This window comes from Anomaloglossus baeobatrachus, chromosome 5, assembly GCF_048569485.1.
Source record: "Anomaloglossus baeobatrachus isolate aAnoBae1 chromosome 5, aAnoBae1.hap1, whole genome shotgun sequence".
In the NCBI taxonomy this organism is placed as follows: domain Eukaryota; kingdom Metazoa; phylum Chordata; class Amphibia; order Anura; family Aromobatidae; genus Anomaloglossus; species Anomaloglossus baeobatrachus.
The window spans coordinates 447,240,232-447,259,453 of record NC_134357.1 but is presented as its reverse complement, the minus strand read 5'-3'; the positions used below and the strand labels follow the sequence as shown (position 1 = coordinate 447,259,453).

Below are 19,222 nucleotides of genomic sequence, written 5' to 3'. Positions count from 1 at the left end.
ATCACGCTTCATGGGAAGCGACTGTCAGAGCGGACCCTGGGCTGGTCACAGGGGCCTGAAAACTGGAGTGGTTAAGGAACACACGTTGTGTTCACCTAGATAAGGTAACTCCGGCGGATTGAGGTCCAGTACAAAATTAATGTACCGTGGGATCCTTATAGAGGTGCCGTCAGCCACTGATACAACTATCCGGGCTGAAAGTCTGGACACCGGAGTGGCCACGCTTGGCGAATGAGTACACTCCTTGACCACCTCTGATGGGAGGGGGAGACAGGCAGCAGAACCCCGCTGTGGGATCTGCAGGACAGGCTGCGGGCTTGGACGCAGCGGGCTGAAAACTGGAGTGGTTAAGGAACACACTCCTCGTCTTGTTAAAGGTATACTGATGCCTTTTTGCCAGCGGGGAATACTCCCCTGATACAGGCGGATGGAGGTCCAATACAAGTATAATGGACGCAATCTAATCATTCGCATCCCCGTCATCTACGGACGGATCAAAGTACGTAAAGCAGCGTCCGAGCCCCTGATAGAGACATCCTCCTCGTCCAGTGAGTCAGCTCGTATCGGAGCTGCGGGACGGGGAGGACAGGGGACCCTGCGTCTCCCTGTCAGGAGGACGGGGTCTGTGAGCTTTGCTGAGCAAGCAGAAAACGCCCTGAGAAGGGGGTTGCATGCTCAGCGGATGCCGGGACAGCCGACCCCTGGAAAAAGAGATTCCCCCAGGGGTCAGCCACCGAACCCGGAGCAGCTGGAGGGACCATGCATGAGCCTCCAAGCTGAGGGGCCACAGCGGTTATGAGCTCGGTACAGCCGTACGAGACTACCAGCAGTGGATAATAAAAAACAGCCTGCAGCCTCGCTCTGTGAGACCTGCTGCAGAGGTGGGGGGCTCTGTCTAGAATGTCTAGAAAACACAAGACAGGGGTTCAGCCTGGGGAGACTCCAGGCTGAGGCACCACCACCTAAGAACCATTACAGTATGGGTCTGTGCCGGTTCAGGCAATATGAGCCTACATGCAGAACATGTAGTGTACAGCCTTGGAGCTTTGCTCCTAGTGAGACATGCTGCTGAGGAGGAGGTTCTATAATAAAGAATTAACTCCTTCACAATGCCCTGATAGTATATAAAAGTGCACAACCAGAGGTTGTGACTTGTCAGGCCGCTATTGTGAGTGCCCCCCCAGGTTCCAAGCCTGGACCCCCAGCCAGATATTCACTCCCTCTGCACTGCAGAGCAGCCAGCGCCGATCAGCGTACTAAGAACACTGAGAAAATGGCGCTAGAGTGAGGGGGGAGGGCGGGGGTTAACCCAGGAGCGGGAATCGGAGGGCTAAGAAATGTACAGGGGAGGGAATCATCTCCTCAACAAGGAGTGTCCTCCCCTGTGCAGAGCGGCGGTTGGGCGGCGCTGCAGCGTCCCCCTGCATGACTGACATGCAGGGGAACGAGACGAAACTAGGCCGCGGCTGAAGCCGGGGCCTAGAGTTAAACATGCGGCCGAAAATCAGGCATCATCGGCGCGGTACACAGAAAAAAACAGTGGAACCGGCCGGAAACACAGTAAAAGCAGCATTATCAAAGTCAAACACTGTCCCCCTAATAAAGTGCCCCACATTGCAGAAGGACCCTCTGAATAACGTCTCTATACTTAGCTTTGAGACGCAGGGTCCAGTCCCTGGGTGGGGTGGGGGTCCAGTGCTCCGTCCAGCAGGGTCCTGTCAAAGGGCTGCGGATGGAGGCCGGTCTCCTGCACAGCAGTGAGAACCGTGTTGGCTCCCACTTCAAGCCAGAGCCCCAGCATGGGATGGTGAAGGAGCGCGGCATGAAGGGCTCTTGCCCTGAATCAACCTTAACAGCACCGCCGCCAGGGGGGTGTGAAGGGACATGCCGGGGGTCCAGTGGACCCGCTTTTCTTCCAAATCTGTAGAAAAAATGAAAATCAAAAAAGGATGCATGTGTGTGTGTGATCCTCCTGACACAAAGCATGAAACTGGCTAGGACTGGCTAGCAGGGGGTGTATATACTGGGAGGGAGGAGCTACACGTTTTGAGTGTAGTAACTTTGTGTGTCCTCCGGAGGCAGTAGCTATACACCCATGGTCTGGGTCTCCCATAGGAACGATAAAGAAAGTGAAGCAGCTTGGCAGCAACTGTCCCCGACAGATGATGTCTAAATGGCCAATTCATTTGTTATAGTGGGAGATAAGCCATCATCAGAGGTGACCAACATCTGCTTTCTCATCTCTCACCACTGAGAACACAAAAAGCCAAATATTACAGTGTATGAGGGATTAAAAGGGGTGGTGCACTACTCTGCAATAGTGGCCACCTCTTTGTAAAACTGATAGGGAAGGCTTTTTCTAAAGACCTTCTTCATCCAATTCTGCCTCTGAGCGGCGTAATTGCGGTCCACTCATCCCCATGAAGTGACCCCCCAGGCTCGGTGACCTCTGATGTCCGGTGAGGTCACGTCAACTTCCAGTTGACATGACATCCCCGAGGCAAAACCCAGTCTTCCTGGTTTCACTGCTCATCACAGCCCAGTGTCACAGCCCAGCATCGCTCCTACTTGTGGCGCTCTGCAGTGAAGGAGAGCGCGCGCGACACAACAAGCAGTGAAACTCCGCCCACAGCCCAGTCACTCAGGGAGATTGGGGCCAACCTCGGTGACATCAGGTCAACTGGAAGTTGACGTGACATCACCAGATTCCAGAGGTCATGGAGCCCGGGGGGGCGGGAAAAGGGTGTCACTCCATGGGGATGATCGGACCGTAATAGCACCACTCAAGAGGCAAAATTGGCTGAACAAGATTTTTAGAAAAAGCCTTCCCTATCAGTTTTACAAAGAGGTGGCCACTATTGCAAAGTAATGAACCACCCGTGTAAGCGGGTCAAACCAGCATTCAGTCTTTCTCCCACCAAACAATGCAAAAACGTGTACTTTCACATATAAACTAGTGCTTTATTATATATTTTTTTACCTTTATTTTAGTAATGTCCTAAACGTCAGTTGCGGTAAATACCTTGTCGTCCCCTCACCCTGTCATATGGGCCCTGTCACATTTTGGTAAATTTATAGACCCGATTCTCAGAATGAGTTATCTTTCCACAGGAAGAGCTGACCGACACTGACAAAGCAGCAACCAGCAAACGTCTGTGGGTCTTCTTACCTGACACTGATCTCCCTCTGCAGCAATGGAACAGACATACAGACAGGGTGAAGAGGGCACAGAGAGACAGACACAGAGCACGAATGGGCACCCCTTATTTACTAATCTGCCATAATAGAGAGATTTCTGAATATCTCCGCACACCCCTCCATAAAGAGCTCTCCGATAGGTTTCAATAACTGAATTTCTGCAGACATTTATTGTAGAACTTTGATAAATGCTGCTGAGAAGTTGCTATCTAACAGAATAGTGTCAGTCGATTAAACAAGAAGGTGAGTGTGTAATGTGGCAGTAGATGGGGTTGGAAACTGCGCACGGTCAATTTCTTGTCTTACGTCAGGTCTCTGCAGCTTCGTATACTACGCTCTGTATTCCCCAGGTCCTCTGTGTCCCAAAAGTAGCAAAATGGGTGCCAAACTGAACCCCAAATGAGTGTACATGGTTAATGGGATCCTATATTTGATATGCTCAAACACAAGTCTTACAAATGTACGTTCCCTCTAAGTGCGGAGGTTGTATCTGTTCCTATGCTGTGCAGCTGCACTCACCTCCTCCAGCTGACTATGAACGTGCTGCACAATCAAGTCAATGGCCACTGTATTCCCGCTACCTGAAACACAAGGTCAAAGAATCGTCAATGGTTTCTCCATTTATGCAGTCCACCACTGTACACAACGTCATTATCCTCATTTCCAGCTCAGTATTGTACCTCTGGGCACCACGATATCAACAAGGCGCATAGTGGGCTGTATGTACTGGTCAAAAGCAGGTTTCACAAAGGTATGGTACTGCTTGAGGACTCCATCAATATCTCGGCCTCGTTCAGAAATGTCCCTCCGAAGCCTCCGTACCAGGCGAATATCGGAATCTGTATCTACAAAAATCTTCATGTCCAGCAGCTGCAATAAAAGCAGGCAACTGCCTTGTGATTGGACAAGACATGTATGTAGGAGTTTTACTGTTTTGTTTAATAAGTGGAAAAGAAAAGGGACTCTGATCCCCAGTGGTCACCCAAGGACCTACCTTCAGAAGCTCTGCATGTGCGAATGCCATGATGCCTTCAAAGATTATTACATTGGCTCCATAAAGGGTTTTCTGAGTAAAAAACAAAAAGGCACATAATTCCCTTCGTATACCCATTTACATTATATATACACATACACTATATGGACAAAAACATATGGTGTCCGAGAGCTGAAGAGCAACGGTCATAACAGTTCCCACCGGTCTGCTGCCTCCATAACTGCAGAATCTAGACCTCCTCTGGTATTGACATCAGCACAAACGTTGTGCCCCTGCTTAGAGCTTCATGGTAGGGGTCACCATAAATCGAGCAGCTTCATGCAAGCCTTACATCACTAAGCACAATGCCAAGTGACGGGTGGAGTGGTGTAAAGCCGCCGCAAATGGTCTCCGGAGCAGTTGGAACAGGTTATGTCTGGGATTGTTGGTAAGCAGGTGAATGGTACCTGCCTGCATTATGCCAGCAGTAAGAGTTGGTGGAGGAGGGATAATACAATGGGGTTGTTTTCAGGGGGTTGGCCCTTATACCCAGAGCAGGGAAATCCAAATGCTTCACCATACCAAATAAATTTGGACAAATTTAGTTTCCATCTTTGTGGGAACAGTTTAGGGAACGGCCTTTTCTGTTCTCCATGACTGTGCCACAGTGCACAAAGTGGGTCCATACAGTAAATGTATGAGTGGGAGAAGTTTGGTGCGGAAGAATATCACCAGCCACCTGGTGCGGCCCAACCTCAACCCTATCCAACATCTCTGTTCAACCAGAACAGAGATTGTGAACCCGGCCCTCTCCTCCAACATCAGTGTCTAACCTCACAAACTTCTAGATGAATGGGCAACAATTCCCAAAAAGACCTCCAAAATCTTGTAGAAATCCTTCCCATATATAGGTGCCTGTAATTCCTCTTTAAAAGTCCCCCCCAATATTTCCCCCACCACTACAATACAGTATGACTCCCGTCCATCTCCTCACCCAATCTTTGGTTCGGCTGTGAGTTGTGAAGTCGTATGTTGGGATCTTCACGCTCTTTCCCTGTTTCAGCTTCTTCAATGTACTGATCATCAGCTCAAAGTCAAACGAGTCCGGGTGGTCAAAGTTATATTCATTGCACGCTGCCTGGACCTGCTGCTCTTCAGTCAGCACCTGAGACAGCATACGGGTTACAATCAGAAGGTAGAAGGGTATTTAGTATCAATACGTGAGGGCTACGCCACAGATTGATGAAAACAGGCAACTAAAAATAATAACAACAACTAAAACGTGAAATAATATTAAGGTCACAAACAATCTTGGCTTTCTGAGGGTTGTACAATTTTCCAAGGTGTCAGAGCTCCAGTACTGGTAAGTTATGCTTCATTAACTGACAATAAGGTGTTTTTCCATTGCTCAAAAAGGGGAGATTCACAGGCGTAAAGTGCCCCCTAATGGATGGGCTACGGACAGAAATGCTTATGAGTAAAATAAACTACTCAGAAAATATTTTTCAGTAACAAGACCAGTTTTTCGGTTTTCTTGAATTTCTTTAGTGAAGATATATTTAGTCCTACCTTGTAAAAGGAGTCCATAGATAGAAGGACCACCCATGGGACATCCAAGGCTTCAATGATCATTCTGGCTACTGTGGTTTTACCCGATGCGCTGCCACCACCCAGACCTGGCACATGAGAACATCAACAGAATGAAAACACAAGATGGACACCTCCTTGAGGAGCAATATGTAAACTCAAGACACTATGTGTCATAGGCAACAAGCAGGGGAGTTCTTCATTACATATTTTGTGTTTGGGTATATACGCAAGAGGGTATCAGCTCAAAATTAGAAAACACCATTGGGATCTCCAGAAAACCCTAGTCATGTAGTGATCCTTTCTAAGTCTTACCAATCACGAAAGCTTCCTTCGACTGTGTCCCATGTTCATTGTACCATGGTGGGCGTCCTGCGGTGTAGATAGTCCTCTTGCTGGTTCGGAGAAGAGGCGGCTCTGACTTACACTGGCTGGTGGTTCGCCTTCGGCTGGATCGTCCAGGGCTGACTGGAGGTAGTAAGCCATGTCCGGAGTCTGTGCTGCTGGTGACAAGAGAAATGACAAATATTAAGGAAGCAAAGGAATGGTCAACAGGAGAGACGACTATACACCTGAGTGCTATACTGGTCATCAGCTGTCACTGTGAATAAAAGGCATCTCCAGGATTACAAGGTACATGAAAAATGGCATATTCGGACATCACGTAATTAGGGCACAGCGGAGAAGCTGAAAAAAATACAGTGATGTTCCCTACAGTGCTGATTGACATCTCATTCAGGCTGCAGAACATCAATCTTATAGAAACAGTATCTAAGCTGGGGATACCATAGGCCGCCAGCAAGAGGGGATGCCGCAGGCCGCCAGCAGGGGGGGTGGGGGATGCTTCAGGCCGCCAGCAGGGGGGAGAATGCTGTCAGTAAGAATGGGGGGGGGGGGGGGGGGAATGCCACCAGTAGAAGGGGGAGAGGAGAATGCCGCCAGTAAGAAGGGGGGGGGAATGCCGCCAATAAGGAGGGGGGGATGGCGCCAGTAAGTGCAGCAGGCGCTAGCGGGGTGGGGGATGCTGCAGATTAAAAAAACAAACAAACAAACAAACAAACACACACACACACACACACACACACACACAGCAGCTCGAAATTTGCAAGGAAAGAAAAAAAAAATGCAATGTGTGAATGGGATTTAAGAAGTCTTAGGCTTCTTTCACACATCCGGTTTTTGCTCTGCGGCACAATACGGCGCTCTGCAGAAAAACCGTAACCGTTTTTTTTTTGCCGCCAGTTGCGGTTTTTTTTGCATAGACTTACATTAGTGCCGTATTGTGCCGCATGGGCTTGCGGTCGGTCCGGTTTTTGCCGCATGCGGCAGATTTAGCCGATGCCGCGGCCGGATGAAACGTTGCCTGCAACGTTTTTTGCTCCAGCAAAAAAACCGCATCGCGCCGCATCCGGCCGCTGCGGCGCATTTTTCAATGCATGCCTATGGACGCCGGATGCGGCGCGATGCGTAAAAAAACGCATCCGGCCGCCGCATGCGGTTTCTTCCACTGCGCATGCTCAGTAGCATGCCGCAACCGGAAAAAAACGGACGGGCCGCATGTAAAAACTTATGCAAAGGATGCGGTGTTTTCGCCGCATCCATTGCATAGCCGGATTGAGCCGCACTGCTCAAACCGGATGTGTGAAAGTAGCCTTAGGCTAGTTTCACACTTGCGCTATTTTGACGCAAACGGAATCCGTCACTAATGTAGTACAGTACATTTATTTACAGTGGAAGCGCGTTACTATGGCGCATGTGTGTGTCATGCAGTACCCGCTTGTGTCCACACGATGTCGCGCTTCCACTGTAAATAAATGAACTGTACTACATTCTACATTAGTGACGGATTCCGTTTGTGTCAAAATAGCACAAGTGTGAGTGGGCCCTTATTTACTTTGCTGGTACTGCAAAAGGCAAAAAAACATGCAGCAAAAACGCCAAGTGTGACCATACCCTTAGGCTGTGTAATTACGCTGCGTTTTAGCTGCATTTTTTTATGCAGATTTTAATCAATATTGCAAGGAAAAACGCATTCCAGCAAAGTGTATGAGAATCCTCACTTGCTGTGCTCATGTTGCATATTTTTTCCTTGCAGATATTGGTGCACAAAAAATCTGCAGCATATCAATTCTTTCTGCATTTTTTTCCTGCGGATATAATGCACTGCAGAGCTCGATCACTACAATGGATTACGGTATATCTGTCAGTGCCGAACTCGCAGCTCTGTCACTTTGCCTCACACACCATTTATCTGGTTTGGTGTGTAAGGCTCTCCGTAGCTCAGTTACCCAGGGTCGTCATAGTGACGACCAAGGAATGCCATGGCAGCAATTGGGTCCTTTTGATTGCATTACAGGGACCTGATTGCCAGGGCGAGGTAAGCAATGTCTCTCCCTGCCTCCTGAATGCTGTAACTGCAGCATTCAGGGGGTTAAAGATCCATGAGATCTGGGTCCCGGCTGTATCATCAGCTATAGACCTGGTGGTGATGGCGGAGGTTCCTGCTCTGTACAACCGCGATCAGTAAAAACACGCCGAAATAGTATGTTGCAAGAGGACAAGAAATAGACGACAGGGAATGGACACAACTACCTCCAACCTTCTCATTATGGACACTTCCAGATGTCAATAAATTTTAGTTTTCATCCCCGGAAGCGGATAATGAACACAATGTATATTTAGTAGCTCATTTATAAAGCCTAGTGCACCCTACCCTGCAGGTACCAATAAAAGGGGTTATCTGGGGACCACCACAACCAGTTAGAAAGATTTCATAAAGCTTACCCTGATAAGTTGTATTACAAAGGTGTATTCTCATCTCCTATCCTATCCCAATATCTAGTAGGTGTCATAATAATAATAATATTAGCAAATACCTCCTATTAGCAATGTAGTATGGTTCTCCTAATTAGCCACATCTCTTACCTCATGTGCAGGGCATTGCAGCTTAGGTAACCATGGTTACTAAGCAACTAACTGTCACTATATGAGTGGTCATAATGGATAGCTAAGCTGCAATGCCCTGCACATGAGGTAAGAGACATGGCTAATCAAGAACTATATTACATTTATAAATTGGAGATATTTGCTAATATATTATTACAACAAATACACATTGGGATAGGATCTTGGAGATGGGATTAACCCTTTAAGGGTAAATCAGTGCCCCCGGTGCACAGGTCTTTTCATGTTCATACCATTTTCCACCCAGGTTCTAGCTTTTAAGCTAAGCCAAACTCTCTGTCACTGAGCGGCCATTTGAGTTGAGGACTGTCCGACACAAATACAGGTCGGTGTGGACACATCATCAGATCAGATGTGATTCTAAAGAGCTTTGTGGACGCGTTACAGCGTTCAGAAACAGACCCACAGATGAAGTATATCATTCATTTACATCTTCTACCAAGACAGTCAAAGCAAGGCTGGAGTATGCCACTGGAGAATACCAATAAAGGGTTAACCCAAGTGCTGTACGCTATCTCCGGTGATCCCATAGAGAAAATAAGAAAACCGGACGCAGCTCCCAGCAGTGACGGGATCATGCCAACACGTTTTACATGGCTATTGTCATGAGATCACTGCAGCAGATCACACCAACCCTCCATGCAGCCCCCATAACTAATACCAATGTGGGTCCTGAGCCCAATCCTAATACCGCATGCTCCTCTATAGGGATTTCCTAGCTGGATCACAGGGAGGACACGTCCGTACATTGCAGGGCAGCAGGTTTATTTAGTGAAGGGGGTGATGGAGTAATGTCAGGAGGAGGGGACGTCATCTGATCCTCAAGGCATCATTGTAAAGCTCCTAAAGTGTCCATCAGGGCTCAAACTGAAGCAGCCACATAACAGTCCTGACACAGGGCGACATAAACCAGCGCTGCGGAGACGAGGGCACAACGGGGCAGTGTGGCACCGCTATGGTATAGGAGAAGACCCCAATACACGGAGGCTTCTGATACCCAGACTGAGGGTTATAGGGTCAGTAAGGACGATGTGGGACAGGACACAGAGCAGGTACGTATTACTCACCTAGTGTGTGCCCGGATCTCCCAGCACCCCATCACCCCCGAACCAGGGCATAGGAGCAGACTCATCCCGATAAAAGCCTGTGTGTCCCTCTCAAGTAGGGATTATGTTCCAGGCTGATATTAATAGCCTGGAAGATATAAATATGGTAACATGGCTGTGCTGTGCAAAACACACGTAACCAATCACAACAAACACGCCAGGTCACAGGACGCGTGGGGTCATCGTGGAAGGGCACATCTCTGCAGCGTATATCCCCGGAACCGCGGATAGATCGGACCTGGAAACGTCCAAACCCAAGAAGTCACTGAGAGTGACACGGCACAGCAATGATCCTAGGGGAGCGCCCCCTATGGCCCCGCATGAGGCATACGACAGTGGGGCAAATGTGTAAGTAGCTCCTAATTTTAGATATAATAAGGGCCCCATGGCGGTCAAAATTTAGGTCAAACCTTAGTCAGCGGATAGACCCAGCTGTCAGAGCCGTGACCCGATGACATCTGCTACAGGACGAGAAGCCAAAAACACTGTAATCCGAGAGGAGAGGTCATCACTGCAGTACAACCACCATCATCCTCTCCCATAACACCGCTCAGCAAGTATACACACGCTATGTGGTGACTCCGCTATCAAGCGTCATCAGCACCTACATCAGTCTCCCACCTTTTCAATAAATGTTGTTTCCACTCCTCACCATTTTTCCGGCTTTTTGTCAGTGAATAGGAACATTCTTGTTTCTACCCAGAAGCCAGATCAGTTTATCCAGAGCAGATAATCTTACACATAAAAGCGTAGTCCAGTAGGAAAAAACATCGCTGTCCAAAGTGATAACGTCTAGATCGTTGGGGGTCCGACCTCTGAGACCCCATGAGAAATTTAATCCCAGTGTGCATACTTGACCGATGCTACATTCATTCTCTGTCTAGTTGCCAAAATAATGTATTTTGCTTTCTCCGACAGTCCTATAGAGAATGAATTGTAGTTAAAAGGAATCTGTCAGCAGGTTTTTGCCATGTAATCTGAGAGCAGAATGATATGATATAAGAGAAGAGACCCTAACTCCAGCGATGTGTCACTTACTGAGCTGTGTTTCACTACAGGACTACAGGACAACCTGCCTTGTGCTTCTTGGTCCAACAACGCCTATAACACTGATTAGCAGTTTTCTGTCAACATACATTGTACACAAGCTGCCTATTGGTGTAGGTGGGATTATACACAGCTCAGCATTGCAATCTCTGCAGCAGAGAAAACAGACTATCACAACTGCTGCATTCAGGAAACTAAGTGACGCATCACTGGAATCAGGGTCTGAGCCCCTACATTATGCTGCTTACAGATTACATAGCAAAAACCTGCTGACATTCCCTCTAACCCCTTCACCATCTAGGATGTATACATATATCGTAGGTCACCTCCCCCCGGTTACCGCAGGCTCCCGTGGCGAGCCCATGGTCATCCCTGTCTTTGTCTGCTGATCTGATCAGCAGACATGTGCGCCTGTTAATCCTTTAGACCGACCTGTCAAATTCTGAGGGATCAAGTTATTCGCCGCCACAATCGGCAGCCCTGTGATGCGATCACGGGGCGCCAATGGGTTTTCATGACAGCTCAAGGTCAGATGAGGACCCCTGTCACTGTCATAACTTACGTCCTATAAATGCCAACAGAGCGCTGGCACTCACCAGAACACAGCATTTCTGCTGATCAGAGTGTTGCTGAAGCACCGCTCTGATCAGTAGAAGCGATGGGACACTGCAAGCATAAAATCCCCAAAGGGACTAGTAAAATCACTAAATAATAATAAATAAATAAATAAATAAATAATTAAAAAAAAAAAAAAAAAAAAAAGGTTTTTTTTTGTAAATTCTTTATTTAAGATGTTTCTTAACCCCTTCACGACTGGTCGATTTTTCGCTTTCCGTTTTTTTTTTCGCCATTCTTTTTCTGAGAGACGTAACTTTTTTATTTTTCAGTCAATATGGTCATGTGAGGGCTCATTTTTTGCAGAACGAGCTGTACTTTTAAATGAAACCATCAGTTTTACCATATAGTGTACTAGAAAACGGCAACAAAATTCCAAATGGAGAAAAATTGCAAAAAAAATGCGATAGCACTATGGTTTTTGAGATATTTTATTCACTGTGTTCACTATATGGTAAAACTGATGTGTGGGTGTGATGCCTCAGGTCAGTGCGAGTTCGTAGACACCAAACATGTATAGGTTTACTTTTATATAAGGGGTTAAAAAAAATAAATAAAAAAATCGGAAGTTTGTCCGAAAAAAATGGCGCACGTTTTACGCCATATTCCGTGACCCGTAGCGGTCTCATTTTTCGGGATCTATGGCTCAATGACGGCTTATTTTTTGCGTCTCGAGCTGACGTTTTTAACGGTACCATTTTTGCGCAGATGCTACGTTTTGATCACCTCTTATTGCATTTTGCGCAAAAGTTGTGGCGACAAAAAAAACATCGTTTTGGCGTTTGGAATTTTTTTGCTGCTACGCCGTATACTGATCAGATTAATTGATTTTATATTTTGATAGATCGGGCGTTTCTGAACGCGGCGATACCAAATGTTTGTATATTTTTTTATTTTTTTAACCCTTTAATTTTCAATGGGGCAAATGGGGGGGTGATTTGAACTTTTAGGTTTTTTTGTTAATTTTTTAAAACTTTTTTTTTAACTTTTTTTTTTTTATTTTACGAGTCCCCCTAGGGGGCTATTGCAATCACCAATCCGATCGCTCTGCAGTATCTGCTGATCACAGCTACAAGGCTGTAAACAGCAGATACGCTCTCTTTCGCTGTGCCAGTGAAAGCAAGTCAGGTGTAGTACAGGAGTCATCACATGACCCTGTGCTACCATGACAACTATCGGGAGTCACGTGATAGTGTCACGTGACTTCCGGTATCGGGCGGTAAGTAAATGTTTACCGCGATCGCGCTTATAATGGCGCTGTCACATATTGACAGCGCCATATACGGGGTTAAACAGCACGAGTAGATAATGATTCTGCTCGTGCCTAGCAGGCACACATCTCAGCTGTGAAAATCAGCTGAGATGTGTGCCGATCGCAGCATGATGCTGCCGGCAGACCGCGGGCAGTAACATTATGTCCGCAAGGACATAATTTTACGGCCCGCGGTCGTTAAGGGGTTAATATTACAGAAATGAAATAGCAACAACAAATAAGCATAAACATGTATTTTTCAGATGAAAGGAAAGAGAAAAGGAAAGAGGGAGAGATGGGGACGTGAGGTTGGAATGAAGTAAAGAGAGGACAAGGGGTTGGGAATGTAGAGGGGAAAAAGGTGAGATTCCCACCTATTTCTAAGAAGGTGTCTGGTTACTAGGATTTAGGGTTGTTTTTTTTTTAAAACCATTACAAAATAAAATAAAAATAAACCCTGAAAAGTTTACTTCACCCCCCCCTTTTGCTTCTTTGAGAATCAAACAAGGAAAAAAAAATATTTTGTATTGCTGCGTTCAGAAATGCCTGATCTATCAAAATATAAAATCAAATAATCTGATCGGTAAAGGGTGTAGTGAGAAAAAAAAAATCCAAATGCCAGAATTACGTTTTTCTTTGGTCCCTGCGACTTTGCATTAAAATGCTATAAAAGGCAATAAAAAAAATAAATCGCATGTACCTAAAAGTGGTATAATTAAAAACGTCAGCTCAAGACGCAAAAAATAAGCCGTTACGGAGCCCGAGATCCCGAAAAATGAGAACGCTACGGGTCTCGGAAAATGGGGGCAAAAGTTTTTTTACAAACGTTAGAATTTTGTTTTCACAGCTGAGATAGAAGTAAAAAAGAGAATTTTGTTACTTACCGTAAATTCTTTTTCTTATAGTTCCGACATGGGAGACCCAGACCATGGGTGTATAGCTTCTGCCTCCGGAGGACACACAAAGTACTACACTAAAAGTGTAGCTCCTCCCTCCTAGCATATACACCCCCTGGTAGCCAGTCCTAGCCAGTTTAGTGCAAAAGCTGAAGGAGGACATCCACCCACAAGTAGAGACAGAGCAAAACCCGGAACAACCGGAACCTCTGTCTACAACAACAACAGCCGGTGAAAACACACGGAACAAGAAACCTGCCAACAGGCAACAGGGAGGGTGCTGGGTCTCCCATGTCGGAACTATAAGAAAAAGAATTTACGGTAAGTAACAAAATTCTCTTTTTCTTCATCGTTCCTTATGGGAGACCCAGACCATGGGACGTTCCAAAGCAGTCCATGGGTGGGAATAAACAGAAAAATTGAGAAGTAGGCGAAACCTAACTTCACAAATGGGCGACAGCCGCCTGAAGGATGCGTCTGCCCAAGCTCGCATCTGCCGAAACATGAGCATGCACTTGGTAGTGCGTCGAAAAGGTATGCAGACTAATCCAAGTGGCAGTCTGACAGACCTGCTGAGCCGTAGCCTGGGCCTGAAAGCCTAAGAGGCACCGACAGCTCTGGTTAAGTGTGCCTTGATCCCCGGCGGGAGAGGCACTTGAGTACACTGGTAGGTATCGGAAATGGCCGACCTAATCCAACAAGCCAGGGTCGGCTTAGATGCCGAGAGGCCCTTACGCTGACCAGTGGTCAGCACAAAAGAGAGGTGCACCGCCTAAGAACAGCGGTGCGAAACACATAGATCCGGAGCGCCCGCACCAGATCCAGAGTATGCAACGCCTTTTCAAAGCGATGAACAGGAGCCGGACAAAAAGGAAGGCAGGGAAAATGCCCCGGTTAAGGTGGAAGCAGCAACCACCTTAGGGAGAAAGTCCGGAGTCGGACGGAGAACCACCTTGTCTTGATGAAAAACCAAAAAAGGGGTGACTCCGAAGAGAGTGCAGCCAAAACAGAGACTCTCTTGAGGGAAGTTATGGCCACTAGAAAGACCACTTTCTGTGAAAGACGAAACAAAGAAACCTCCCTAAGAGGCTCAAAGGGGGGTTTCCGGAAGCCGTGAGGACCGGATTAAGGTCCCAGGGCTCCAAAGGCCACCGGTAAGGCGGAATGATGTGAGATGCGCCCTGCATGAAGGAGCGCACCTGAGCCAGCCGGGCGATACGCCGCTGGCACAACACTGACAGAGCCGAGACCTGTCCCTTAAGGGAATTGAGGGATAGTCCTAGCTGCAGACCGGACTGTAGATGGGACAGGAGGGTCGGCAAGGCCAAAAAGGCCAAAGGATACTTCCGAGCTCGAGTCATAGTGGAGATGACTTCAGGAGGGATACCAGAAGTCGTCAAGATCCAGGACTCAAAAGCCACGCCGTCAATCTGAGAGCCGCAGGATTCTGGCGGAAAGACGGACCTCGTGAGAGAAGGTCTGGACAGTCCGGGAGATGCCATGGCACCTCTACGGACAGACGGAGCAGGTCAGGGTACCAAGCTTGCCTGGGTCAGTCTGGAGTAATGAGAATGACCAGACGGCCCTCCTTTCTGATCTTGCGCAGGACTCTGGGCAAGAACTAGAGGGTGAAACACGTAAGACAGACGAAGCTGGGACCAAACTTGAACCAGTGCGTCTGCCGCAAAAACCTGAGGATCGTGGAGCCACGGTTTGACGGCTAAGATAATCTGCCTCCCAGTTTTCCACGTCTGGGATGTGGGCTGCGGATATGGTGGACTAGGAGTCCTCCGTCCACTGAAGAATGCGATGAACCTCCAACATTGCCAGGCGGCTGAGTGTCCCGCCCTGGAGGTTGATGTAGGCAAACGCTGTAGCGTTGTCTGACTGGACTCGAATGTGCCTGGCCGCCAACAGATGGTGAAAGGCTTAGAGAGCTAGAAACACAGCTCTGATTTCCAGCACATTGATCCAGAGGGCTGATTCGGACAGAGTCCAAGTGCCCTGCGCTCCATGGTGGAGATATACTGCTCCCCAGCCGGATAGACTAGCATCCTGGTGAGGATCACCCGGGACGGGGCCAGGAAGGAGCGTCCCTGAGACAGAGGGGCCGAAGCCACCACTGAAACGAGCCCCTGGTCTGTGGCGAAGCCACCACCCCGTGGAAGGAGGAAGTCCGCTTGTTCCAACAGCGGAAAATATCCAGCCGCAGAGGACGCAGATGGAACTGGGCAAGGGAATCGCTTCCATTGACACCACCATCTGATCTAGCACCTGTATTAGGTGCCTGATGGAACGACGTCGACCGCCAGCGGAGGGACTGCTGTTTGACTAAGGGCAGCTTCACAAGTGCCGACAGAGTCTCGAATTGCGTCCCTGGGTACGTGAACTTCTGGGTCGAAGTCAGAGTGGACTTGGACAGAATGACAAGCCACCCGAATTGGTTAGAGTGGCGAGAGTGAGCGAGGCACTCCGCTAACAGTCTGCACTGGATGAAGCCCAGACTAGAAGGCTGTCCAGGACAAAAGGATCACTGCCAACCCCTAGAGGTGCAGGACCGCAATCACAGCTGCCCCGACCTTGAGAATACTCGAGGGGCCGTGGCTAACCCCAAGGGAAGAGCCACGAATTGGACCACTCTGATTGCAAAACGTAGCCAACGCTGGTGTGAAACTGCGATTGGCACATGCAGATAGGCATCTCTGATGTCGATGGATGCTAGGGAATCTCCTTGGGTCATTGATTGATCGCAGAGACTCCATGCGAAAATGCCGCACCTGAACATGCATGAGAAGCTTGAGATCCAGGTCGGAAGGCACCGCCCTCTTCGGGGACTAGGAATAGATTTAAGCAGGGCTGTGGAGTCGGAGTCGGAGTCGTGGAGTCGGAGTCGGAGCTCATTTTGGTGGAGTCGGAGTCGGAGTTGGAGTCGGTATAAAATGCACCGACTCCGACTCCTAAAATATATAATAAATTGGGGACAGGAGTGCAATGCAGAATGTGCTGAATATTTTACTAAATAATAACATTTAGTATAATGCTTATATTTAAGTGAAAAATTTATTGTAGTATAATGTGAACATCAGACATTTAATTGTTTTTATGATACAATAATCAAGATATTTGGATAGAACATAAAATATTTATTGGATACAACTTTAGAACACAAAAAACTAATAAATTGTAAATATGTAATATTATATATATATATATACACAGTGTATATACACACACACACAAGATATATATGTAATCACTGTATATTACATAGTGTATTACATATTTACAATTTATTACAGTTTTTTGTGTTCTAAAGTTGTATCCAATAAATATATTTTATGTTCTATCCAAATATCTTGATTATTGTATCATAAAAATTATTAAATGTCTAATGTTCACATACACATATTCATGTACTACAATAAATTTTTCACCTAACTATAAGCAATATATGTAGGAGTCGGAGTCGGAGCCGGAGTCGGAGCCGGAGTCGGTGCAAGAGAATTTGAGGAGTCGGAGTCGGAGTCGAAGGTTTGGCTTACCGACTCCACAGCCCTGGATTTAAGCAGAAATCTCAGAACCGTTCCCAGTCGGGAACCGGTACAATTACTCCATCGGCCTGCAAGAATGCCACAGCCTGTAAGAAGGCGGCGGCCTTGGAGCAGGGGGGAGTTGACAGAAAAAATCTGTTTGGTGGGCTGGATAGAATTCTATCCTGTAGCCGTGGGAGATGGTATCCCGCACCCACTGATCGGAGACGTGTTAAAACCATACGTCGCCAAAGTGGGAGAGCCTGCCACCGACCAAGGACGTTGCTGGCGTGGCCAGATAGCCAGGAGGAGGCTGACTTAGTGGCAGCATCTCCTGCGGTGGTCTTCTGAGGACGCGGCTTCTTGCGCCATTTGGGTTTACGATCCTTGGCTGAGCTAGTGGACGAGGCCGAGGGCTTAGAGAACGATCAGATGGAGGAACGAAAAGAACAAAACCTCGACTGATTCCTGCCCTGGACAGGTTTGTGGCATGGAAGAACTCTTCCCGCCAAGAGCTTCCTTAATAATTTCATCCAGTTGTTCCCGAATAGTCTGGTCCCAGCAAAAGGGAGCCCAGCAAGGAACTTCTTTAGAAGCATCTGCCTTCCACTTCCGAAGCCACAGGAGCCTGCGGATAGCGAGGAAATTAGCTGAGGCCACCGCAGTGCGGTGAGAGTCTCCAGCATGGCAGACATGGCATAGGATGAAAAGACTGAAGTCTGGAAGTTAAGGCAACCATTTCGGGCATAGAGTCCCTGTGAGGGAATGCATCTCCTCTAGAGAAGCAGAGATGGCTTTGAAAGCCCGCACTGCTGCAAAAGCTGGAGAGAACGAGGCCCCTGCCGCCTCCATACAGATTTGGCCAGAAGGACAACCTGGCGGACAGCAAAACCTTAAGTGAGGAGCCATCAGCCACTGATACAACGGTCCGGGCTGAGAGTCTAAACACCGGAGGGACCACCTTTGGTGAATGAGCCCACTCCTTGACCACCTCTGGTGGAAGGGGAAAACTGTCATCAGAACCACGCTTTGGGAAGCGTTTGTCAGAGCAGACCCTGGGCTTGGTCACAGTGGCCTGAAAACTGGAGTGGTTAAGGAACACACTCCTTGTTCTCTTAGGCAAGGTAAACTGGTGCCTTTTTGCCAGAGAGGGTTGCTCCTCTGATACTGGCGGATTGAGGTCCAGTACAGAATTAATGTACAGTGGGATCCTTAGAGAGGTGCCGTCAGCCACTGATACAACTATCCGGGCTGAAAGTCTAGACACCAGAGGGACCACCCTTGGTGAATGAGCCCACTCCTTGACCACCTCTGGTGAAAGGGGGGAAACAGTCATCAGAACCACGCTTTGGGAGCGTCTGTCAGGACAGGCTCTGGGCTTGGTCACAGTGGGCTGAAAACTGGAGTGGTTAAGGAACACACTCCTTGTTCTCTTTAAGGTATACTGATGCCTTTCTGCCAGAGGGGGATGCTCCCCTGATACAGGCGGATTGAGGTCCAGTACAAATATAATGGACGCAATCAAATCATTAGCATCTGCATCACCTTCGGACAGATCAATGGTACATGAAGTAGCGTCCGAGCCCCTAGTAAAGACATCCTCCTCGTCCAGTGAGTCAGCTCGTGAATCAGAGCTGCGGGACGGGGAAGGACAGGGGACCCTGCGTCTCCATTTTAGGAGGACGGGGTCTGAGACCAGAAGAAGAGTCCTCTGTGAGCTTTGCTGAGCGAGCCGTAGCAGCAGAAGCGCCCTGAGAAGGGGGCTAATGCATGCTCAGCAGAGTCCGGGACAGCTGTCCCCTGGAGAGAGGGATTCTACCCAAACCGGGGTTCAGCCACCGGAGCCGGAGCAGCTGGAGGGACCACTGATGAGCCTCCAGGCTGAGGGACCACTGTGTTTATGTGCTCGGTACAGGCCGTACGAGTCTACATGCAGTGCATATTAAGAACAGCCTTGCAGCCTTGCTCTGATGTGAGACATGCTGCAGAAGTGGGGGCTCTGTCCAGAATGACCCCCAGCAGAGTATATAAACAGAGAATATAAGCAGCTGCAC

General features: G+C 48.0%; 1 protein-coding gene across 7 annotated transcripts in view; it reads right to left on the bottom strand.

Annotated features, from left to right (window-relative positions):
* UCKL1 (uridine-cytidine kinase 1 like 1) overlaps nucleotides 1–19,222 on the bottom strand; it is a 48,617-nt gene that overhangs the window by 26,224 nt on the left and 3,171 nt on the right. Inside the window, exons 1-8 of one of the 7 annotated variants that reach the window (XM_075350472.1) lie at nucleotides 9,790–10,022; nucleotides 6,074–6,261; nucleotides 5,741–5,847; nucleotides 5,166–5,336; nucleotides 4,193–4,264; nucleotides 3,879–4,068; nucleotides 3,718–3,779; nucleotides 3,170–3,186 (exon numbers count right to left, since the gene is read on the bottom strand). In XM_075350472.1, coding sequence (XP_075206587.1) covers nucleotides 3,170–3,186; nucleotides 3,718–3,779; nucleotides 3,879–4,068; nucleotides 4,193–4,264; nucleotides 5,166–5,336; nucleotides 5,741–5,847; nucleotides 6,074–6,261; nucleotides 9,790–9,854 — 872 coding nt within the window. In that variant the 5' untranslated portion in view covers nucleotides 9,855–10,022. Of the gene's footprint in view, nucleotides 1–3,169; nucleotides 3,187–3,717; nucleotides 3,780–3,878; nucleotides 4,069–4,192; nucleotides 4,265–5,165; nucleotides 5,337–5,740; nucleotides 5,848–6,073; nucleotides 6,262–9,413; nucleotides 9,513–9,789; nucleotides 10,023–19,222 lie in introns of those variants that run through there. The other 6 variants (XM_075350470.1, XM_075350471.1, XM_075350477.1 and 3 more) reach the window with 6 other exon arrangements.